The following is a 21,467-nucleotide window of genomic DNA, read 5'->3' on the forward strand; positions in this document are numbered from 1 at the left end:
CCAGGTGCAGGACCCTGCACTTGGCCCTGTTGAATTCTCTCTTGTTCCTTGCAGGATGGAGTATGCAGTCAAACCTGTCACATAAATGCTCCCAAGTTCCACCATCCTAAATTTTCACTATGGCAATTCAATAGATAAACACATATATTACAATCTGAAATGAGACAGATCCAAATACTTTTTCTCCACATTTTCTTCAAGCCAAAATCAGAAATGTTTCCTCTTCCTTTTAGCTCTGTCTTCAGAAAAGCATCCTTTGTCCATTGCTCCTGTTCACCGGTGTTTACCGAGAGTCCTCCTGGTTTTAACCAGCATGGGTTGCTGGAAGTGTGATGTTATTAGACACTGCAGTCTGTCTGCCTGACAGTACCACCAGAGATGAACCTGTCAGGAACGTCTCCACCAAAAAATATTGCTCAAAGGGCTTTTTGTCAGATTATTTGACACTTGCTCATGAACTATGACTAACATTGCCTCTTAAAACACTCTGTATGTTTATTTTATAAGCCATATGGCCCAAACTGGCCTAGTGTTGTATAGGTGTGAAAGAAAGTCTGGATATATTTAATTACTTTGGACTTCTGAGCTTTACAGTAAAAAGTTTCCATGGCAATGTAATTACTGTATTGTGTTTTATAAAATTTATCCCTATTTCCCCTGGTTATTTCTAGATTTTTTTTTTCTCTTTCTTTTGAAAAATGATGTTTTCAGGAAGAAAAACCCACCTAAATAATTAGTTCTGCAAAACTATGGTTGTGCATATTATACCTAAAACCAGATTTGAAATATGTGGCTGTTAGGAGCTGAGAGATTTCACCTAAGGGTTTTGCTAATGGATCACTGGAAGCCTGTGAATATGTCTCTTTCTGCTCTTGTGGGAACTTTGCAGAATAGTTAATAGAATCTGAATTAGTAATCCTCACTAATGAGTTAGACCCTTTTCCCTTTGTAGTCCCTTTAACACTTTGTAGCTGTTAAAAGTGGAATGTATACAAAATAGTAGGTAAGAACCTTTCAGATGAATAAAAGATTTAAATATGGCTAGGCTATCAGTTTCCCTTTACAAGAGCTCTCACTCAGTGAAGTGATGACTGTGGTAAGCATGACACATGGTAAGCAAACGTAAATCCTCTCTGAGCACAGTTTCCTTAAATTATTATTTGATTTTATAAAAAATATTTTACTGTGGTTCTGCTGTAGGTTTCTCGAAGAAGTAGTAACCAAATTCCTAGGTGACTGTTCTTGGAAAAGTGATGCAGGAATTGTGCTCGGAGGATGATGCAGCCTGGGTGTTTAAAATACAATGCAGGTCTGCCTTTTGTGTGCCCTTAATCTGAAACCGGGTAATGCGTCAGTATACATTGACTTGTTATTCTGCGGTCTGATAAATAATTGTACGGACTTTTTCTTAGTGATGCATTTTCTTAGGCATTTTGTCTTACAATCAGTGATTAAAATATCATTAGATAACATGTGCATAATCATGATATAAACCATGCAGGGCTTGCAGTTTCTTTCTTCTGACATAAATATTTCATCTGTGAAAAAGATGCAATGTAATACAAAGAAATGACAAAACAAGAACATATCAAGGCATGTACACACAAGCATGCTTCTTAGCTCAATTTAAATGAACCCATGCATAAACCAGGAGAGTCTGAAGATGGCTGTGAGCTCTATCCTGATTTTTTACCTTACAACATACTGAAAAATTATCTGTGATGCTAAAAGGTGGTTATTTTTGGCAACCGATATCAATTTCCTATTCACACAGCAACTGGTGGCAACTAAAAATAATCCTGTTTTAGTACCAGCTAAGAATCTGGTCGCATTTGGCACACAAACAACATGCACAAATAAAATTTAAGATCCCTTGCTCTGCTATTTCATCCGAGCCCCCTCATCAAGCCTCGTTTGCTGCCATTTGAAAGCTATTGAAAAGCCATTAACTGGCAGGACTGCGAGAGCCGCAGTGCAGCAGCACACCTCAGTGCTGGAAGAATGTGGCTGCAAGTGCACACCAATTAAATCTTTCTATTCCTGGGGATGTGGGATTAGGAGCGGTGTCAATCACTTGTGCTACAATAGCACGTGCAGTAGTCATGGTTCAAGACGCACAGAGGTTTATCATAACTCCAGCAGTCGGGTGAGGATGACTTGGAAGCCTCTGCAAGATCCTGGAACAGAAACTACGTTAAATAATGTATTCTGAGGTATACTGGATACCTGAGGAAGGGCTCTAAATAATGCATTTTCTGGGCACGACAGTTGTAGCAGAAGAGAATGCTGAAACCTGTAGCAAGACTACAGCCTGAGATGAAAGAATGTCTCATTACCATTTTATCAAATGCTGTAAGTAACAAAGTGGTTATTTTGATTTTAAAACTGTCTTTTTATTTTCTGAGGTGTGTCTTTTCAATGCATATGCAAAAAGTCGAAGATGCTGCATGATGTCAACGTGGTAGTCGGGAAGGGGAGTTGTTACTTTGCATGTGAATATGCAGGCAGAGCACAGTGTTTCTTTTTCTCCTCTGTTCAGAGGCAACTTCATTGTGTGTGTGATAAAGCCCTCATTCTGAAGTTCATGCTGATCAGCTTTTAAAACTTTTTTGTAAATTAATCACCGAAGAAAATAATATCCAAAAAGAAGAAACGTCATTCATAGCGTTATGTTACAGATGCCTATAAGGACAACCTCGAACGTGGCTTTTACTCTTTACAAGGGTAATACAAACGAGAATAGATTCATAATTAGGAGCACATCTCGGCATCTATTGTAGATCAAACAATGTATCCCCTCCTTATCAGAATATTTAGCTATTTGCTGTGACAGACTTAAAAAATAATAATGAACTTTTAACCTTGAATCCTGCAAGCTGCCTCCTTAAAGACTGAAATTAGGATCTATGCTAAATGTATTGATTCAATGCAGAGCAAATTCCTAGCAGCTTTTTTTTTTTTTTTTTTTTTTTTGCCTATCAAGGCTGCTCGTCTTCCTAGCTGCACATTTTTCGAGCTTTTTGGGTTTGCCTTTTAAAGCATCCAGGGTCTGAGTGGAAATTGCTGGTTTTACATTAGATAAATGAATTATTGTTTAGATACTTATTTTGGACAGCCACTAGTAGCTTGTTAGCCGTGGATATTTTTTACTGCAGGAGTTGGAAAACTTCAGACTTCTGGTGATTATGTCACTGTTTTTACATGACAAATAGCAGATTGCTGTAAAAGGTTTTCTCTTCAGATTGTGGTCTTTGGTGACTTAAGTGTACCAAGGACATTTCTGAAACTATTTTTAAAATACTGTGTTACAGTTAAGAAGCGAGTAATGTGGTTCTTTGATATTTTCATATGAAATTAAGGTGCCCTGGAAGTATTTTGGTAATTCAGGGAAAAATGATTTATGAGGGTTTCCTCTTGTCTGGACTCAATGGGACTTGTGTATGGAACTGCTTTTAGTACTGGTGGGAGTAACAAGCCTAAACTCCCTGCTCATGCAGAGAAGCACAGATTAGTTTTACTGCATAGTTTTAAAGGTGCATTCTAAGAATAAGCCTTTGAGCTTGTCATGAGATTTGATAAATGCAAATGAGGAATTTGTGGCATAATAACTATCCTGAAGATGTCAGAAAAGTATTGTTCAGTCTTTAGTCATTTTGGAATTACTTTCTTAAAGTGAAACTGTAGCGAAGGTATATGGGCGTGTGTGTGTTCAATAGCATATTAAATATGTAACTCTACAATGAAACTATACGTTCCTTAATTGGAAAGAGATGAGGATGACCGTGAGGTTCTCTCATTAAAAAGAAGCGAACGACAACTACTTGGGGTGTTCATTGCATTGGTTAGAGGGCAGGGATGAAGGACTAAAACACAGCAGAGGGAAAGGTGAATGTACAGCATTAGTTTTGGCAATATTATTTGTTTCCTCTTTTCTAACTTTGGAATTTTGTAATTAGTGCTTTCTCACTAAATCAGGGTATTTTACCACATAGCACTTTTCCTTCCAAAGACCGTCCTTTCCAAGACAATGGGTGCTGGCTGGAGCCTGCCAGAAGGGATTTTTACTGCCTGTGCTTCTCCATACAGAACTGGCAAAATGCTTCCATCTCCACCTGTAATTAATGAAGGAGAAACACTTCCCCTGTCATCCTCCCCTGAGCGTTACCATTTGACTTAACATGCCAATAGCGTTGCTGATGTTTGTGTTTGGCAGACAGCTGGGATCAAATATGGGCCAGGGCTGCATGCAGGGTGGCAGCACCAGTGACGTTCTGAGACCTGCTGAGAGCAGCTGAACCTCACAGGGCTTGGGATGTGACTCTTCACACCCCACATTGTTTTTTAATCCATTTCACCAATGATTTCCATATCGGAACGAAAAGACATTGAACCAGAGGAAGTGTGTTTGCAGAGCACTGTCTCTTGGTCTACTTTGGGGAGAGGGGAAGTATCTAAAAGATATAAATTAATGGCACTTTAAAGCTAGTATTTTATGAACTGTAGTGCTATATGCCTGGCTTTTGCATGTGTTTGCACTTTGTTTTTTTAATCTCTGCAGAGATTAAGTGTGGACATCTGAGCTGAGAAGGGCTATAGCTATTCTCCTACGGTGTTAGTACAGTTTTACTAATATTCTTTCATTTTTTCAGTGCACTGCTCCCACTAGGAGGCTGTGAAAATGAGATATACTGTCACCATCTTGTCATAGGATGGTGACAGTAAAGATCCAACCTTGGGAGGTCTCCAGTCCACCCTCCTGCTCTAAGCAGGGGCAGCTGTGTGGTCAGACCAGACTGTCTGGGGCCATGCCCAGTGAGGTCTTTCATCCCAGTAATACACTTGAATAAGGCCTGCTGCAGCCATCACGGTGTCTTCAGCTGGCACCTGCAGCATTTAAAACACAAGCTGTATGCATGTCTGCCTGTTCGAGCAGCTCATGTTGTCACTACTAGTGCCCATCTCCTTTTTGCAGCCAAGTATCGTGGCTGCAGAGAGCTGTCCCTGTCTGTGCTAGTAGCTTCTCCTTGGCAATCAGCTAGCGTAAGCTATTTAGAAGAGAGAACAGTGGTACGTAGGAGAGTACCACATGTTATCTGCCAGCTGCTGGGTACCATTTTATCTCGATGATTTGTGTCACAGACTGTACAAATGAATGTGATTTTGCAAATTAGGCAGCACCTTGCTGCTATCTTCTCTCCCTTGTATATCTAGTTATGACATAAATATCATCATTTACATGTTATGGCTGTGATTTTCCACCTGTGCTCTGGACTTCCTCTGAGCAACCTGCAACGGGAACTAAGAAAAACAGTACTTTAGTCAGGAGGCTTAAATTCATTACTCGAGAGTCTGATTTCCGCTGCAAATGCTGTAGAGGTGCATAAATGCAAACAGAATTAAAACCTTGCTAAGGAGTTATAGTCACGCCAGCTGAAAGTCTGAGCCAAGTGAATTCATCCAAATATTAGGATCATCAAATCTGAACATCAGAGTCTACTTCCATTCTTTCTGGATTATCTGTTTCCAATTCCTTTATCTCCTTTGTATGAATTATGAAACACTGAATTGTGCTTTGTTACAGACCAATGCTTACAGAGATCTGGGATGGAAATACTAATTAGATGTTTATTGGTGAATTTAATTCAGGATTTGAAACAAGAGATAAAAGATATATACTAATTCTCTCCAACATCTAGCCCTTCTTACCTTCAGCATCTGAATATATGGCAAGGATTGTCCATAAAGAAAATTAATTAAAGTAGAAGATGCACTGAAAGATTTGGCCTTTAAATTTTGCTATATACTCCTCAGATATCTTGTAGTCTGTACTGATTTATTCCTTCTTTTTGCTTCCTCCTACTCACAGTATTTAAAAAATCCATATCCTACAGGGGTCTTTCCTTACATTAAAAAAAATTCAGTCCTGACTTTAGTCTGCAATGCCAGAGACCTTAATCATATACTTTGTTTTGAAAGGCCGAAGCCGGCAGTAATGTACTTACAGATGTCATCTTGAGTATTTTTCACACTAGTTCACAGAGTATTTGATAACAAAATTACTGTCATATTTATGAATGAAAGAAGAGTAAATTCTGTGGATTATTGTTATGATTTCCATTTTATTTAATTTTACCCCACTTTTCCATAGCTTGCCATTTCAATGCATTTTCTGTTTCAATAAAATCATTAACCACTAGAACTCTCAACATAGTTGGATGAGCGTTTCACCCGTGGTGGTGTCTGTCCCTTTTCACCATGGTTATGGGACAGACTGCATCGGCATGTTCCAGGATACTGCGGAGGAAAGAGGCATATCATCCCGAACTCTCATTTAGCACTTTAAATTCAGTCTGTGTGCTTTTCCCAAGGGATTCAGCCCTTCTCACATCACCCAGAGTCTTCTGCGGCTCCAGACATGTGCTACAGCGATAGCTCTACCTGAATCTTATACAGCTTGGAAAAGGGTGGGGGAAGATGTGATATGAAACACTGGTTTTAGTTTACAGAGGGTAGGGACTAGAACTTGATTCTCCCATGGATGAAGAGGCAATACTGTGGGTGAAACACGCGATACCTTCGTGTCAGCTTTCTTACTGTGAGACAGCCTGTGAAAATTTCATCTGTGTTTTGATAGAGTGAGTTGCTGTAGCTTAGACTGAATAAGAAGACTAAGAGGAGCCTGAAAAGAAAACTTGGAGACCCCTAGTTGGTCTGCGATACAGGAACCCTTTGCCTCTATGGCAGCACGTGCAGGATGTGTGGTGACCCAAGTAACGGTGACACATAGGTGCCCTGTCACACTGGACAGTTAGTGATGTGAGAGAACTAACAAAGTCTTCAAAGTGTTTTCTCCTTCCCACGAACAGGATTTCTTCTATTCCAGGGTTGGGCAGGAGGTGGTATTCATTTATTTAGTCCATTTTATGGTGTCCCAGAGAATTCTCATGTCCTCTGCCACCGATGAGGAGCTCAAGGCACAAAAAAGTAAAAATTATGCAGGTGGTAGGAAGGAGAGCTGTAAATAGAAGCAGGATGTCTGCACCACTCCTTATTCAACAGCCATCCCTTTAGTTTAGGTTGGTATTTCACGATGGTGTCAGCTAACTCTCGTGTCATGGTTTATTTCTGCAGTAAGAGAGCTAAGTACAACATGGCTGCAGGGAAAACTTCCTTTTCCTCGTACACGCTCGTGACACTGTGACCCATGGCATGAGGTTAAGATTATTACTGAAATGAGATGCCTAGCATGACCGAGAGACCCTGCCTGCTGAAAGTGAGGCTGGGAGGAAGAGGCAGGAGTCATCTTCCCCGGGAGTCCAGAAAGAGCGAGAGGAGCAGCTGCGTGTGACGAGCCACTGCTTGGGAGTTTTTAGATCCCGTGAAGACGCATAAAGCAGTTCTGGGGGAATAAAGAGATTTTGATGAAAGGTATTTGTTTGAGAAGCTTATACTGTAAAATACGGAAAAGGAATGCTAATACAATGCACAGTATTTCTTATTCCATTTTGACAGACTGAATCTGAGTCTGACGTATCAGTGATACACAATGGAGATTTTTTTAAAAAAAGTTTAGTCAGTATGATAATTCAGATGTCATGAAGGATATCTGAAAAATTAGGTAGAACTGCTTTTTAATTCTGCAGTCAAGAACAAATGGTTTTTATCTTACAAACCTCGATAAAAGTAGAGCCACAGCTAGAACATTTTTATTCCTGTTAAACTCTTTGTGTCTCTGTCTCTCTCGCTGTAGTCACAGGATAGGTGCAGGCCAACAGGAAAAAAAGGAAATTATTCGTTCAACCTATGAACGCTAGTACTTCTGTACCAGCTTAGGATACTAGATTGATTTATTTTTATTCTCCAGTTCCGGGGTTCATTTGACAATGACAGAGACTCAATGTTATTTTTTTAATTTGAACTCATTTTCTACCTTGCCTAAATATCAAAAAGTTAGAAATCTTGACACTGGATGCCAGGAAAAAGGTAAAAAGAACCTTTACTTTAATATCTGTATTTAGACATAGGAAGTGATATTTAGAAAAATATGTTTTGGGGTGACAGCAACCCAATTATCTTTGCACTTTTGTAATACTGGTCATCTAATAATTTGTCAGTTGTGCCTCCAAGTAAATAATACTTACCTAACAGTAACAACTGACAACAACTTTCCTAACAATAACAACTGCTTAGAATAGCATTTGGAAATTATATTAAGATGAAGATTTATATTAAATTGGTATTTGGAAAAATACATTTTGAAATAACAGCAAGAGGAGCAATATTAACTTGGACAATTGAAGGCTACAAGATTTCCAACTTTGTATTCGACTAAATATAGGTTCTATTTATAATATTTTTGATGGAAATCACAGTCATTCCCAAAAAAATTTTTATGTCATCAGTTTGTTTCCCACTGTAAAAAATCTGTCATGAGAGAGAAGCATCAGCATTTTCTGAGGAAAACTTTACTGTGAACTTGTAAGGAAATTATAAAAAAAATTTGTATATTTTTGGTATTTGGAGTGTTTTTTTCTTCTAATATAGTGATTCTGCTGACAGCAAAGAAATCTAGCCACCCTGAAAATAAGATGAAAGAAGATTGTAAAGGTCAAAGTATCATATTTTCTCACCATATTGGCACAACGTGCATGAAGTTTCAGAATTCTGATATTACATTTTTGAGAAGATTGCTCTTAGAACAGAGAACAGAAAAAAAACCTCAAATCTCTCTGTTTCCACATGTGAAATTGTAGCGATACAGCAACTTTTCCTCACAAAGTTTGTGAAAGTTTTGAGACTAAGGAACATATTTTCATTCCTGAAGTATATTTTCACCCCTGAAATGTATTTTTACTTCATTCTCCAAATAATCACAATTCCTTTTCTTTCTCATTTCAGACAAATTAATATACTGCATCATGGTAAATTTTGCACAGTTGGTAAGTTGTAAAACCAAAGAGAAAATATTTGTAGATAATTAAATTAACACCTGCAACAAAATTGCCACAGTATAAACATGGTTATTTTAAAGCAAGTAAAATTTTAAGTTGAAGTAATTCTAATTTGTTCTTAAACAAATGGAAATCAATTAAGTCAACAGACATTTAGTTTGATTGGGAACAAATAAAGAGTTGTCCTAATGCAAATTTTTTAATCTATCATAAAGGAGCACCACCAATTTTAAAAAAATAATGTTTGTTTATTAAAAGGTATATTTTCCATTTGTTTGCTTTCAAGCAACTGCCTTCAGTGCAAACAACAGCAAAATAAGACCCGCTAAAAGAAATCTTCAAGTTCTAGTATTTTGACTACTGGACATACCTTCAGGTAACAGAAGACATGGGTCAATCTGTTGTAACCTGCAGAAACACGAATGCAAGTAGTATCGCCAAATCTGTTTTCCTTGCCAGCGCCATGCTTGTACACTGAAAGACAACTGTCCCTGACAAGTTCCCCCCATCTGCAAGGTGATTCAGAGAGCTAGGATGCAGTCCATTTTTTTGGCCAGTAAGAATGGGAACTGGCAAGGAGTGTGGACAGGAGGGCACAGCGCAGAAGTGGAAGAGCATTTGGTCATTTATTACTAGGTTTTTACCCAGCTAGAACACAGACATTCCTGTAGGGTTTCCACTTGGAAGTGTGCTTTACTCTCTTTTACTTCATAGTCGATTTTAAAACAGAAAATGTTATTCTTGGGAAGAAGGAAAACATGGAGTCTGATATCTTTGGCCATAAATCCTATTATGCGTGTCTCTCTATGCAATATTACTTTTCAGAAGAGATCGAAGTGATATTCAGAGCATGTAGATGGGCAATAGATCTGGGCCATACCACCTCAGGCTGGTGGAGTCCTGCTGTGGTCCCATTCGGCGCAAATCCTGTTATGAAGTATGACATATAAAATATATATGGGACCTTTTAAAGACATCTACAGAGATTGGAGCTATTTATTAAGGTCGTATTTTGAAAGCTAATCAATGGCTTTGAAATGTGATCCTTTTACTATATAAGGAATCAAAGCTTTCTCCTGTAAAAGTTTTGTAAATGTTGACACCTAAGCTGAGGAGAAGGAAGGAGGGAGGCAGGCGTGTAGAAATTTCCTCTTTTTTCAGTCTTTGTGGAAAGAGTAGTATTGTTGTCTTTAGGTAGCTTATTGCAGGAGGCTCTAAGAAAATATGTGAAAACAATGTATCCCTTACTCAGCACTCAGTTTATGTGGAACAGGAGAAATTTTATATTCAGATTGCAGATGAAATGGATGCCTTGCTTTTCAGGTGCTTTGCTCTGGACACAATCGTTTGATTTTGTTAGCTGCAGTACTAATAATGTTAGTTACGGAAGTGGTATGTGTAAATCACATAGACAGTTGTGAAAAGTAAAGCTCTTAAGGCAATCTAAATTACATACTTAATTCCTCCTAATCACCAATGAATATATAGATTTATTGTGTATTTGAAAGACTTTTTCTGTCTTGTAAGCAGTAATGTTGGAGCTGCAATAATAATTTCTGTTAGATTTCTTCTTCAGTTCCTTCAATAGCTTTGAAGCATTTTTTATGTTTGTCTTGTTACTTCCTCGGTGAAGGAACTTGAAGTTTCATGTAAACTAGGAGTCCATCCATTGACACTATGCTTTTTTTCCAGTTTGTCAGATGAGATGAAGCTGTTCAGTGTCTTCTTCCTCTTCTTCTTCTTCTTCTTCCTCTTCTTCAGACAAACGATGAACCGGATTTCCCCACTTTAACTTAACCCAGAAGTGATATTGCTATGCATGTTCACAAGCAAGTGTGATAGTGATTCTCTGCACTTCTTTTTCTTATGTTACAGGTGCCCATACAGCTGTGCTATAATATTATGTGACCACGAGTGTAATGCTAGATAGTAGATGTGGAAGGTGACCTTAACAGACTGTTGTAAACTCTGTTGTCAGGACAGCTGCTCAGCCTGCTTTCATTTTCACTTATTCATGAAGATCCAGCTCAGACTAGCAACCGTCCTTGCTATTCTAACCACAGCCCGGGCTTACCTAGGACATACCCAATAACTATCCCCCCAGCGCAAGGGAGAGAAATCTTTCAGATGCCAACGGTGTAGCTCTCCATACCAGAAATTCTCCCGGGTTTCTTCTCCACTTTACTGGAGGGTTGTCTTTACAGAACTTTGCAGGGCCATCTGGAGGTGCCAGAGCTGAGTGAGTGAGCGAGTGAGCGAGCTGCTCTGAGTGCCAGAAACATTGGACTGCTGTGCCCACATTGGTGCTTTTGTGTGGCTATCCACCCAGTACACCAAACAAGGAATCTTGTGGTCTTACCTGTTAATCTCATCCATGTGTGTTACTTTTATCTTGGTACTCTGCCTAAATTTACACTATATTAAATTCATTTTATTGTTCCAAATTCCCTTCCTTTTTATGCTATATAACCTTTCTTTTTCCCTTTCACCCTTCAAATTTCTGTTAACTTGTCTCTTCTTAGTCACTGCTTAGCTAAGCTATGCATATTTAATTCTTTTCATCTTTCCTCATAAATCAGTCCCTCAGGCCCCAGAACCATTTGTGGTAGTTTCTTTTGAACTGCTCCAATTTGACTGTCTAGAATTGAATGCAATATTCCAGATAAGTTGCCTTTCTGCAGAAAGGAGGAGGGCCTGTTTCCAATCCTTTTGCTATTTGAAAACTGAGATGGCAGTCCCTTGATGTACACTGAACAGTGACCAAAGGCCTACATATTCACTCTGCTGCAGATTTTTTGTTAGCTCCGCTGTACTGTAAACTAGTTTTCCATCTGCTTTTACTTTACAGTAATCTCTGTAAATGATTAGATTGCGTGTAGAACCACAGTCCTCTTGGCACAGGATTTCCTTTCCTGTGTGCTCGCCAGTCCTTATGGTTAGGTCTAGGAACCACTGTTTCCTTTTTGGCTTTTGACTACCTGTGATGTATGATACTGAATATCCTCTTTGTCTTGATCCACATATACCTTTTTCTTTTTTTTTTTTTTTACTAAATTTGTTGCATGCAGGCTTTTGCAAATTTTGATTTATGTGTTTTTCGCCTGTGTTTTCTGTAATTCTCATATGCTGTATGCCTCTTGATCCCTGGCGTATTTGCAGCCTAAATAGTGATATCTGAGAATGTCTGTGATGAAAGAACTGCCCCAGGTTTTGAAACTCTCTGATTTTTTGTTTCTTTGTTCAGACATTAATTTACAGTAAAACAGTTGGTTGTTTCTGCTGCTGTCCAGCTTTCTCAGCACCTTTGAGGCGTAGCAACTGTAATTTTTGGCTTCCTCTCACTGTGCACCTATGTGTTAATTCACTTTTCAAAGTTGCAGATTTACAAGTATCAACAACAGTCTTAGTGTTTTTCATCGTTTATTGTGATCTGAGTGTCCTTGGTCTGCGTAACAAACCCTTTATATTATACTGTGATGGCAGGAAGAATTTTCCAGTGCATCTGTTCCCGGATGCACGTCCTCCCCTCCTCTCTGTCCTATATCTGAAAGTGTCGACTAGAGAGGAATGTATTATTACATCTCCATTTACTGCACTGTAAGGAAATAACTTTTATCTTCACAGCTCAGTTGTGACTTCATAAGTTTTGCACTGCAGCCAAATAAAGACAGCCAGGTCTGTGCAAGGACTAAAAGGAGATTTTTTTCCTAGAGGACTTCTCATCTCTTCCTTCTTATCTTTTTTAGTGTCATTTGGCAAGCCCAGATCTCCTTTGCTCTCATTCTGCCTTCTGATTTGGAGCTTCTTGAGTTTTACTTGCTGTTGGTGTGATTTATAGCAATTTAGATTATTAAAATATGACCAAATATGCTGATGTTATTTTCTCAAAGGCTTTGTGAGTGACAAGCCTTATTAAGTGCCTTATATTAATCTAATAAATATACATTGCTTGCATCTGGAAATGCCAAATAATGAATGACATAAATTCATAGATCCAAAAGTGAACAAAAGATTATAAGGGTTAGCTCAAAACAGCCAATTTAGTTTTTCTTCTACCTTGTCTATATATAGATATATCTTAAAAAATGTGTTAGTGCAGTCAGTTTGAATCAGATGACTGTTGCTTTCTGATTACTTTAAACTCTCTCTTCAGATCCTGACATGGGGACTTACAATATTTCTTTAAAGAAATTTAAAATCAGCTGCTTTAGGAATAATATTGTTAATCTTCGGGAAACGTATAAGCCTATTTTGCTTTGATTTTCCTAAGGAAACAAAGTCTGGGTGACTATGTGTGTGTGTGTGTGTGTGTGTGTGCATCTTTTAGTTTTTCTTCCCATCATAATTTCCAAACCTGTTACGCAGTTTCAAGAAAATGTTTCAAAAACAGTTAATCATGACACAATTTATTCAAACAAGTGAGCAGTGTTTGGTACTACATTGCCTAGGAATGTTGTACAACTATTTCATTATGGTTAGAAATGATAATGTTGCTTTTCTACCACATGGGTATCAGGGTTAGCTTAATAACCATTGAATCTCTTGTCACAGAAGATACCAAGTAGTCTTAAGTATGTTGCAAGGAAATTTAAGCCTACTGCAAGTAAGTTCCTTCTTCCTTGGGTGAAATGCATTGCCATGCAGAATTGCCCTTTGCACCACTTACCTTGCTGCAAGCAGAAAGAAAGATAAGGTGGCTAGACAGCATTCATAGAAAAAACTTCAAAGGGTCTGTCTGCGCTTTGTAAAAAAAAAAAAAGGGAAAGGCATTGGACCGCGTGTGGTCTGCAGGATTGTTATTTAGCTCACTGGCTCAGTTTTGAACAGTTCCAACTAGCCCTCTCTATGGCAAAGGCTACGGACGGTATCTAGAGACCTCTTCCCATAGACAGCACGGATGAAATTCCCCCAGATTATGTGCTCTATGCCCTGTCCAATCTTCCATCTATTTCAAAAGGCTTTGTAGCCTCAAACACTGTTCCCTGCCTACACATGCTCTCCTACTACTTACTAGAACATATACAAACACCTTTGGTTTTATGTTGTAAAATTCCTTTCTGCTGTGTTGCAGTGCAGTCTCCACTTTAGGCACTGAGAAATTTAGAAGCCACAAGAAAAGATAATTATGTCTTACAGCACAACAGCACAGCATGACAGTCACAGGAGAATCAGGACCATGTACTATGCAGTCTAGATATGTTTCATTTGTTCTGCATGAACCTTCACCATGTGAACATGAGCCAGTATGTAACACTTAACTGGCGAGCCAGAGATTGCTTCCTGCCCTTCTTTTATGTACTGGAATAGAGGTATCCAAAATCAACATTTTTTTTTTCTTTTTGGTAAGGGGATACTGGATCCCAAGTTTCATGGACCAGCTGCTTAAAAACCTTCCTTAAAGTCCAGAAGAGTGGTAGGTAGTGTTTCAGCCTATTGTCTGGACAGTCATTATATGGAGATGCTGCAATACAGCTCTGAATCCAGCTTGAGGATAGACTTTCATCTCCTAAAAGCTCAATTATCTGGAATATTATATGAGAAGAGATGAATGGGTTAATGTGTTTTGCTCCTCTCTAAGAGTACACAGTCTTTTCAGTTGGAAACTCCAGTGCTCCAGAGCAGACAATGGTGTTTTAGTTTGTTTTACGAAAGGTTCTGATGTTTGCGGGAGAACGTACTTGAGGTATGCTGTGGTTTGTGGGAATCCAGACGGCACCTTTGTCTCATCCTCCAGGGGAGTATAGAAGGATGGAAGGATGACAGCAGTAGAGATGATATGGAGACAGCCGCTTTACCAAAAGAAACAGTATGAGCTTGAGCAGATTGTGTCTGTTCATTTTGCTTGCATTCATGTAGTATCTGGATGTGATCCACAGATGAGGACTACTGCTCTGGGGTATACACAGTTCCTGTCAAACCATTCAGACCTGTGAGTTCCCTGTGCTTCAAGACAGTCAAAAGAAAATAATAATGACATTTTTTTCTAAAAAATGGGAAGAACTCTTTACGTATGTATTTGAAACCTGTGTTTTATTACACTGAAGGCCAATGCATGGGCAGGCAGTTGGGCTGCGTTTATTGAATAGGCTGGCACACAGTTAATGACTTTTACCTAGAACATAAAATATCCATATGTTACAGATTGCTACATGACATAAATCAGAAATGGCAATGCAGAGCCCTCTGTTATATTTGATTCATTATCATTCAGGCTCTCTTCTATCACTACAAAGGCAAGATCCCAAACTGGTTGATTCTTTGATTTAAATACAATAAATTTTTAGAGAATGCCATTGTAAGTTCACTGAATTGCTGATAGATAGATAGATAGATAGATAGATAGATAGATAGATAAATAGAGTCTATTAGAAAGCCTGTAGAGTTGATTAATAGTGTCTGATAAGTAACTTTTCCTTGGTATCAAGCTGGAAATTGATTGCAGTTCCTGCTTACCAGTCTAGTCACATCGAAAGGCTCTTGAAGAGCAGCATTCAGGAGTAGGGTTTTATAAGAGGATGGTTGCTTGAATGTGCTCAGGATTGCTCTTCAGCAAAGACAGAGTTGGGCGTTAAGCAGAAAATGAGGAAGCTTTGTGTATCTTGCCATTTAAGAGCCCTAACTTTGTAATTACACCCCAAAAGAAGCTCTGATTCTCCAAGAACAGGAGAAGCATATCAGCTTCTTTACTGCGATGTGATTTATTCTCAGAAGACTTGCCATTAATTGAATTCTTTACATTCTTTACAAGGTAAATAGTTTACATTTATACTGCTCCCTCATGATTATCTGCCTGTGGGGTGGGGAGGGGAACCAAGAAAAAAGAAAAGGAGTAAGCCCATCACTACAGTGAGCAGAGCACTGCTGACCTGATGAAAACGCTTTAGCCGTTAAAATCAGGCTGAGTGGTTACGAGCACCGCGCTTCAGTTACAACTTAATAAACGTAATGGAGAGGCTGTTCAAATGGTAAGTAATTTTCCCTGCGCGGAACAAAGGATTTTCAAATCCAAGTATTTTGATACTGACCTTAACATTGCAATTTGAGATGGATTTAAACTAATCTAGCCCCTTCTGTGGGTAAGAAGTATTTCTTTTTGAAACTGGAAGATCAGTAGATGATACATAATAGCTTTTGATTCCTGAAGAGGGCACCTCTAAAAAATGAATTGATCTGTGGTCCAGACACCATAACTTCAGTTAGGCTATTGCATTTGTATCACTGATTTCATATGGAATTCAGTTCAGCTGCATAAATACTGATAAATTATTATTTCTAATTTAATATAATAAATTTAAATAATATGCATTGTTGGTAGCAGAAAATCATCAGGTATAGTAAAATCATTATATATAACAGCAAAGTGCATTACTGAAAGGGTCAGTGCTCTAGTTTCGGGTCTGATTTTAGCAGAAAAATCAGGTATAGTAAAATCATTATATATAACAGCAAAGTGCATTACTGAAAGGGTCAGTGCTCTAGTTTCGGGTCTGATTTCAGTTATCAAACATGGGGTATAAATTAATGCAGCTTTCTGAACTGGATGAAGCTGCACTGATTTACACCCATCCGTGTATCTGGGTCTGAAAGTGCCAAAGCATTTGCTGCTCACCGCATGCTTTTCCCACATATCTTTGTTAGTATTGTGAATATGTTTAGCTAGCCAGCTTTAAAAGTGTCATGTAATAGTACAGTATTTTTTTAAAAATGGCACTTTTTTGTTATTTAATGAATGCTAATCTATTTAACAGTTCACTGAAGTTGTTGAAATTTTCAAATATTTTATATTTTTGAAATTCAGGACAATTTCAGGTATCTAAATTAGAATGTAGGTGTTTAACTGTAGTTATGAAGAGGGGCTGATACCATATCTTTAGGAAGAACAGACCAAGATTGGAGCTGAAGTGTCAGAGGACCCAAGCTAAACACAGCGCATGTTTCAGAGGATTTTTTACCCTTTTTCCTTTAATGAGATCAAGATGCTTAAAGAATATTTTTTAGGTAGCAGTCTCAAGTAGATGCATTCTCAGAATCTCAGACTGCCATTTTTCCAGGTAATTTAAGCCTTCTACATTTTGTTTCTATGCTATAAAGACCATAGTCCTTCAAACACGCAGAAGCTTAATTATTCATTGTTTAGAATATAATCAAAATCAACATTAATGTTTACATAAATAAAGGCAAGCATGTGTCTTAGTATTTGCAAATTTGTAGTTTTAAGCATTATGCACCGTAATTCTGTGTCACCTTATTTGAGATGCTTGCTGCATTAAGCAATGTCAGCAGTTTGGTTGCGTGTGTGCCTTTAACGAAAAGACAAGTTTTTTTAACTTGCCACACTTTGCAAAACACACTATTCCCAGGGTCCAGGAGAACTTACTTCTCTGAATCACAACAGCAAATATTTATATCACATGAAAAGTCAAAATACAATACGTATGACCACAGTGGCAAACTTTTTTGTAGTGCCTGTGTGAACATGTGTATAGTCATTCAGCTTCACATTCTGGAAATGCCTCCTGACATGTGATCCAGATTAGATAGAAACATAATCACCCCCCGGCAATGTGAATTACCTTCTGAGGTGCATTTTTTTAGGATGACTAGACTCCCAATTTAAATGCCAGAGCAAGTGATTAAAGTTAAGTGACATAAAGCCGTAAGAAACAGAAATATAAAGGAAAGCTGTATCAATATGGTTTCTGAAAAGAGGTATGGCAGAAATATTCCTACATACGGCGAAGTTACTTGGGCTCAGATAACCTGCAGGAGATGGAAGAAAATGCCTGTAGCAATCACATTCTTCTTCTCTGTTTATATTCCGTCACCCTTCCCAAGCTCTTCATGTTGTTCAGGAGCTGGTGCTTGTAGTGCCACAAAATATTCCTTCTCTCACCTTCACAGTGAGAACCGGTGACAATTCAAAGCAAGCAGTTCCTCTTTACTCAGAAATCTCTTGTTTGTACAGCCAGGATCAAGCTCGTAATTTGTGTTGTAATGCAATTGGCACTCTGTCCAACTGTGAGTAAATTGCTACAATTTTATGAACAGGTTGTTTTGTAGCAATGATTCTTCTCTTTCTAGTGGTTCAGGGTGGACCCAGTCAGTGAAGCAGCTCTGTGCTAGCAAACATCCTTGAAACATTTTTTTTTTCCCGTTAGTTACAGTGGTAGTGACTTCCTTTGTCCTGTGCTGGTTAATAACCAATATAATATAATAAAAGGAAATCTGGTTTTGATATTTCAGTGTTTCATAAAGGTTTTTCTATTGTGTGCTTATACAGAAGATGCAGACCTTAAAACCAGATACATACCGACAATCGTGTTTATTCTTGTCGTTTTGGTCCATGGCATCTCATTAAATAAATAATGCCCTGGTAAGCTTTTTCAGTGTTTTGATGGAGACACTGCTAATGAGTTATCCAGTGCAATATACCATGACAGTCACAGTGACCTTATCGAATCACTGTACATAACTGTGATTTGTCATACACTGAAGCAAGAACCACATGAAATAATCTTCAAATATGATCTTTTATGTAATGAGATATAAACTCTTATGCAAATTGATTCAGAAGGCAACCTTTCTTCCTACCAACAAACCTTTCCTCATGTTACCACACTGCCTCCTGACTAGCATACTCAAAACCAGCTCTGGTTGAGATCACGTTTTCCATGTATCTTCTGCTATTTGAATGGGTCCCATATAAGGTTCTTGTACAAGTGCAGTGTGACAGTTTGTGCCGTTATTCTCACATACGGAAGAGAAAAGGATGGGCAGACCTGCTGCACATGTTACCCTTCAGGAGGCTCTAATAGCTTCTCTTTTGAGCCTGGCTGTATCTGAGTTTTCAGTCTCTAAACAGTAACAGTTTACATCTGTCTAATAAAGTTGTGGATTTTTTTTCCTGGAGGTTTTCTTTACAGCTGAAGCTGTTGCTGCTGTTGGCAATGATAAATTAGGACAGAGCGGTTGGCATACTTTAAATGGTAGAGCTTAATCCTGAGGATTGGGCCAACAGAAAGTTTGGGCAGTTCAACAAGGGAAGTGCATATTTTCATGCTGAGACAGACTAACCCTATGCATTGGTACAGCCTGGGAACTGACTGACTTGAGATGCAGCCCTGCTGAAGAGGATGCAGGGGTTACAGCAGACACAAAGTGGAATGGGAGCCAGCCCTGCATGCTGGTTGTTAATAAGTCAAATGACATAGTGGGCTATATTAGGAGGAGTACGGCCAGCAGACTGAGGAAAGTCATTGTCCACTTCTACTTGGGGCTAGTGAAGCTGCACCTGCAAGTATGTGCGTAGTCTTGGTCCCCCCAGTGTAAGATGGCCACTGAGGAAGTGGAGTGAGGGCAGCAGAAGGCTATCAGGATAATTACAGAAATGACAAAGCTGAACTCTTCTCAGTAGTGACAGTAGTAACACGGGGTAATGGCCACCAAAAAAACCCAAGGCATTTTTGATAGAAGGCAGTGCAGTACTGGAACAGGGTAGCCAGAGAACTTGGAGAATGTGTTAATGGAGGTTTTCAACACATGGTTACCCAATCCAATGTTGGTGATTAACCCCCTGCTCAAAGTGACACTAAGCCATCCCCAGAATTTCCTCCAGAAGCATGTCTATAACCCTCCTGGGTTTGAGTCCAGCTCTCTCGGAGTGATAGCTAGGAAGCTCTGCCTCTTGTGCTGTCAGCAGTTCCCCACGCTCACTAGGCCACCACGGTCAGAGCAGAGATCTGTCTGGTTCTAAAACTGGGACCGAACATTGCATGCCTTAAAGATGAGCATCTGAAAGATTAATTTAGAGAGTTTGCCTTGTCTGCATCTATACTATGTTGTTTAATCCAGGCTTAACCTAGCGAGGCTGCTGACCTGCAGTTATTATATCCACAGTCAGATACTGATCTCGTCTGAGATGTATCAGGTTCCAGATGTGCTGAGAGAAAAAATCCCATCTGCAACTTATTACTGAGTTGCTGTGACCAGTGCCCAAGTGGATTAAGAGTCCTCTTCTCAATCTGCCTGAATTGTTTGACTCCAGCCACACACTGGAAACCACTATGTGAGGCCAGTTCTGGCAGTCAAGCACTGTTCTTCATGGAACAAATAGATGGGCACTCATGCCAGCTGAAAGTCATCACAGTGGAGAGGCAGAGGACACTAAGACAGCCACATCCTTCCTGAAACTGGAATCTGGCTGTATGAGCTCGTCTTTGCTGTGCTGTATTTGACCAAGACTGATTAAGCCGATTTGTTTGATTTCTCACCCTGGAGGAGCAGAACACTGTGACAGCAAAGGTGCCCCACAGCTTGCACCGGTCTCAGCTGTGATGTGGCAGCAAACACTACCAGTTCCTCCTGAGAGCAGAGGCTGCACATGAGCTAAGCTGAGGAAAAGCAAAGATACAGTTGAAGTCTGTTGTCAGCAAACAACACTGATTTACAGCTAAGACTAGAACAACAGCAACGATTCTCACCCTCAGTTGAGTTTTCCAGATACAGACAGCAACTTCAGCTGTAGCCTGTCGGAGCTCAAGTGCATGGCTGCTCCTTCTTCCCTTCATAAAAGAGAAGGAAGGAACAGAGCAGAAGTAAAACTCTTGTACAGCTGGACTCTTAGCTGCATTGTCAAACAAGGTTTAACACAGCAAGCTGGTTTTCCCACTGAGGCTGCGAGCCTGGTTGGCAGGCATTATATGCAGATTTAGAAGTGTTGGGGAATAAGCTTAGAGTCTTACAAGCCAAAAATACTGTGTAGGCTTAAGGCATGGGCACTGAAATATTTTATACAAAGCAGAACAATTCTAATAGGGAAGATTTGAAGTTTGCTCATTCCCAAGTCCTATCATGACAGAAAGGGGATGCAGTCGCAAACTGCCTCGGGCTGAGGATGGTCTGAGCACAGATCTTCTGTTTGATTGAATGCTCTGAACACTGGGACTGAAGCGGGGAATAAAGTCACATCTTCTGCAGCTTTACAGAGCTACCCTTTCATTTCCTTGTCTTTTTTGACATGTGCTCAGAAATGAAACATATCATTTTAGGTCAAATGGAAAATTTTGTTTTATATAGAAGGAGCTGTTGGCTTTTGATGTGCAAAAAGAAATGGTTTGTGTTTTGGTTTAATGCAAGCCAATACTTTTTTCCAATTTTTTAGTTTGACAACTCATTTTCGTTTAACAAGAGGGGCATGCTAAGAAAGGAACAGAAATTATAGAGAGGGAAAGGGTAGCCTATGTTAAAATAAGTTGACTGAACTTGACCTGTAGAATTGTATTCTGTATCTGCTTGTGTCATGGAGTTTCTCAACAAGACACTCTGGGCACTTTTTGCATAAATGTATGCTCCTCAATTTTGGGAAGTCTGGTTTGAGACCTTGGATTCTAATTGATAGTGAGGACATATAATATATGATAAATTCTATAATAAAATACAATATACAATATATTATACAATATATAAAATAATACAGCATAAATATATAATGTTAGATAGTTTATAGAGGGATTTACA

General features: G+C 39.0%; 1 protein-coding gene across 1 annotated transcript in view; it reads left to right on the plus strand.

The window, feature by feature from the left end:
- Nucleotides 1-2,088: 2,088 nt before the first annotated feature.
- MYO16 (myosin XVI) overlaps nucleotides 2,089-21,467 on the plus strand; it is a 322,187-nt gene continuing 302,808 nt past the window's right edge. Inside the window, exon 1 of the mRNA XM_009276139.1 lies at nucleotides 2,089-2,352. Within this exon, the coding sequence (XP_009274414.1) occupies nucleotides 2,325-2,352 (28 nt within the window). The 5' untranslated portion in view covers nucleotides 2,089-2,324. The remainder of the gene's footprint in view (nucleotides 2,353-21,467) is intronic.

The sequence above is a fragment of the Aptenodytes forsteri genome, unplaced genomic scaffold (genome assembly GCF_000699145.1).
Source record: "Aptenodytes forsteri isolate BGI_AS27 unplaced genomic scaffold, ASM69914v1 Scaffold96, whole genome shotgun sequence".
NCBI classification, from domain to species: Eukaryota; Metazoa; Chordata; class Aves; order Sphenisciformes; family Spheniscidae; genus Aptenodytes; species Aptenodytes forsteri.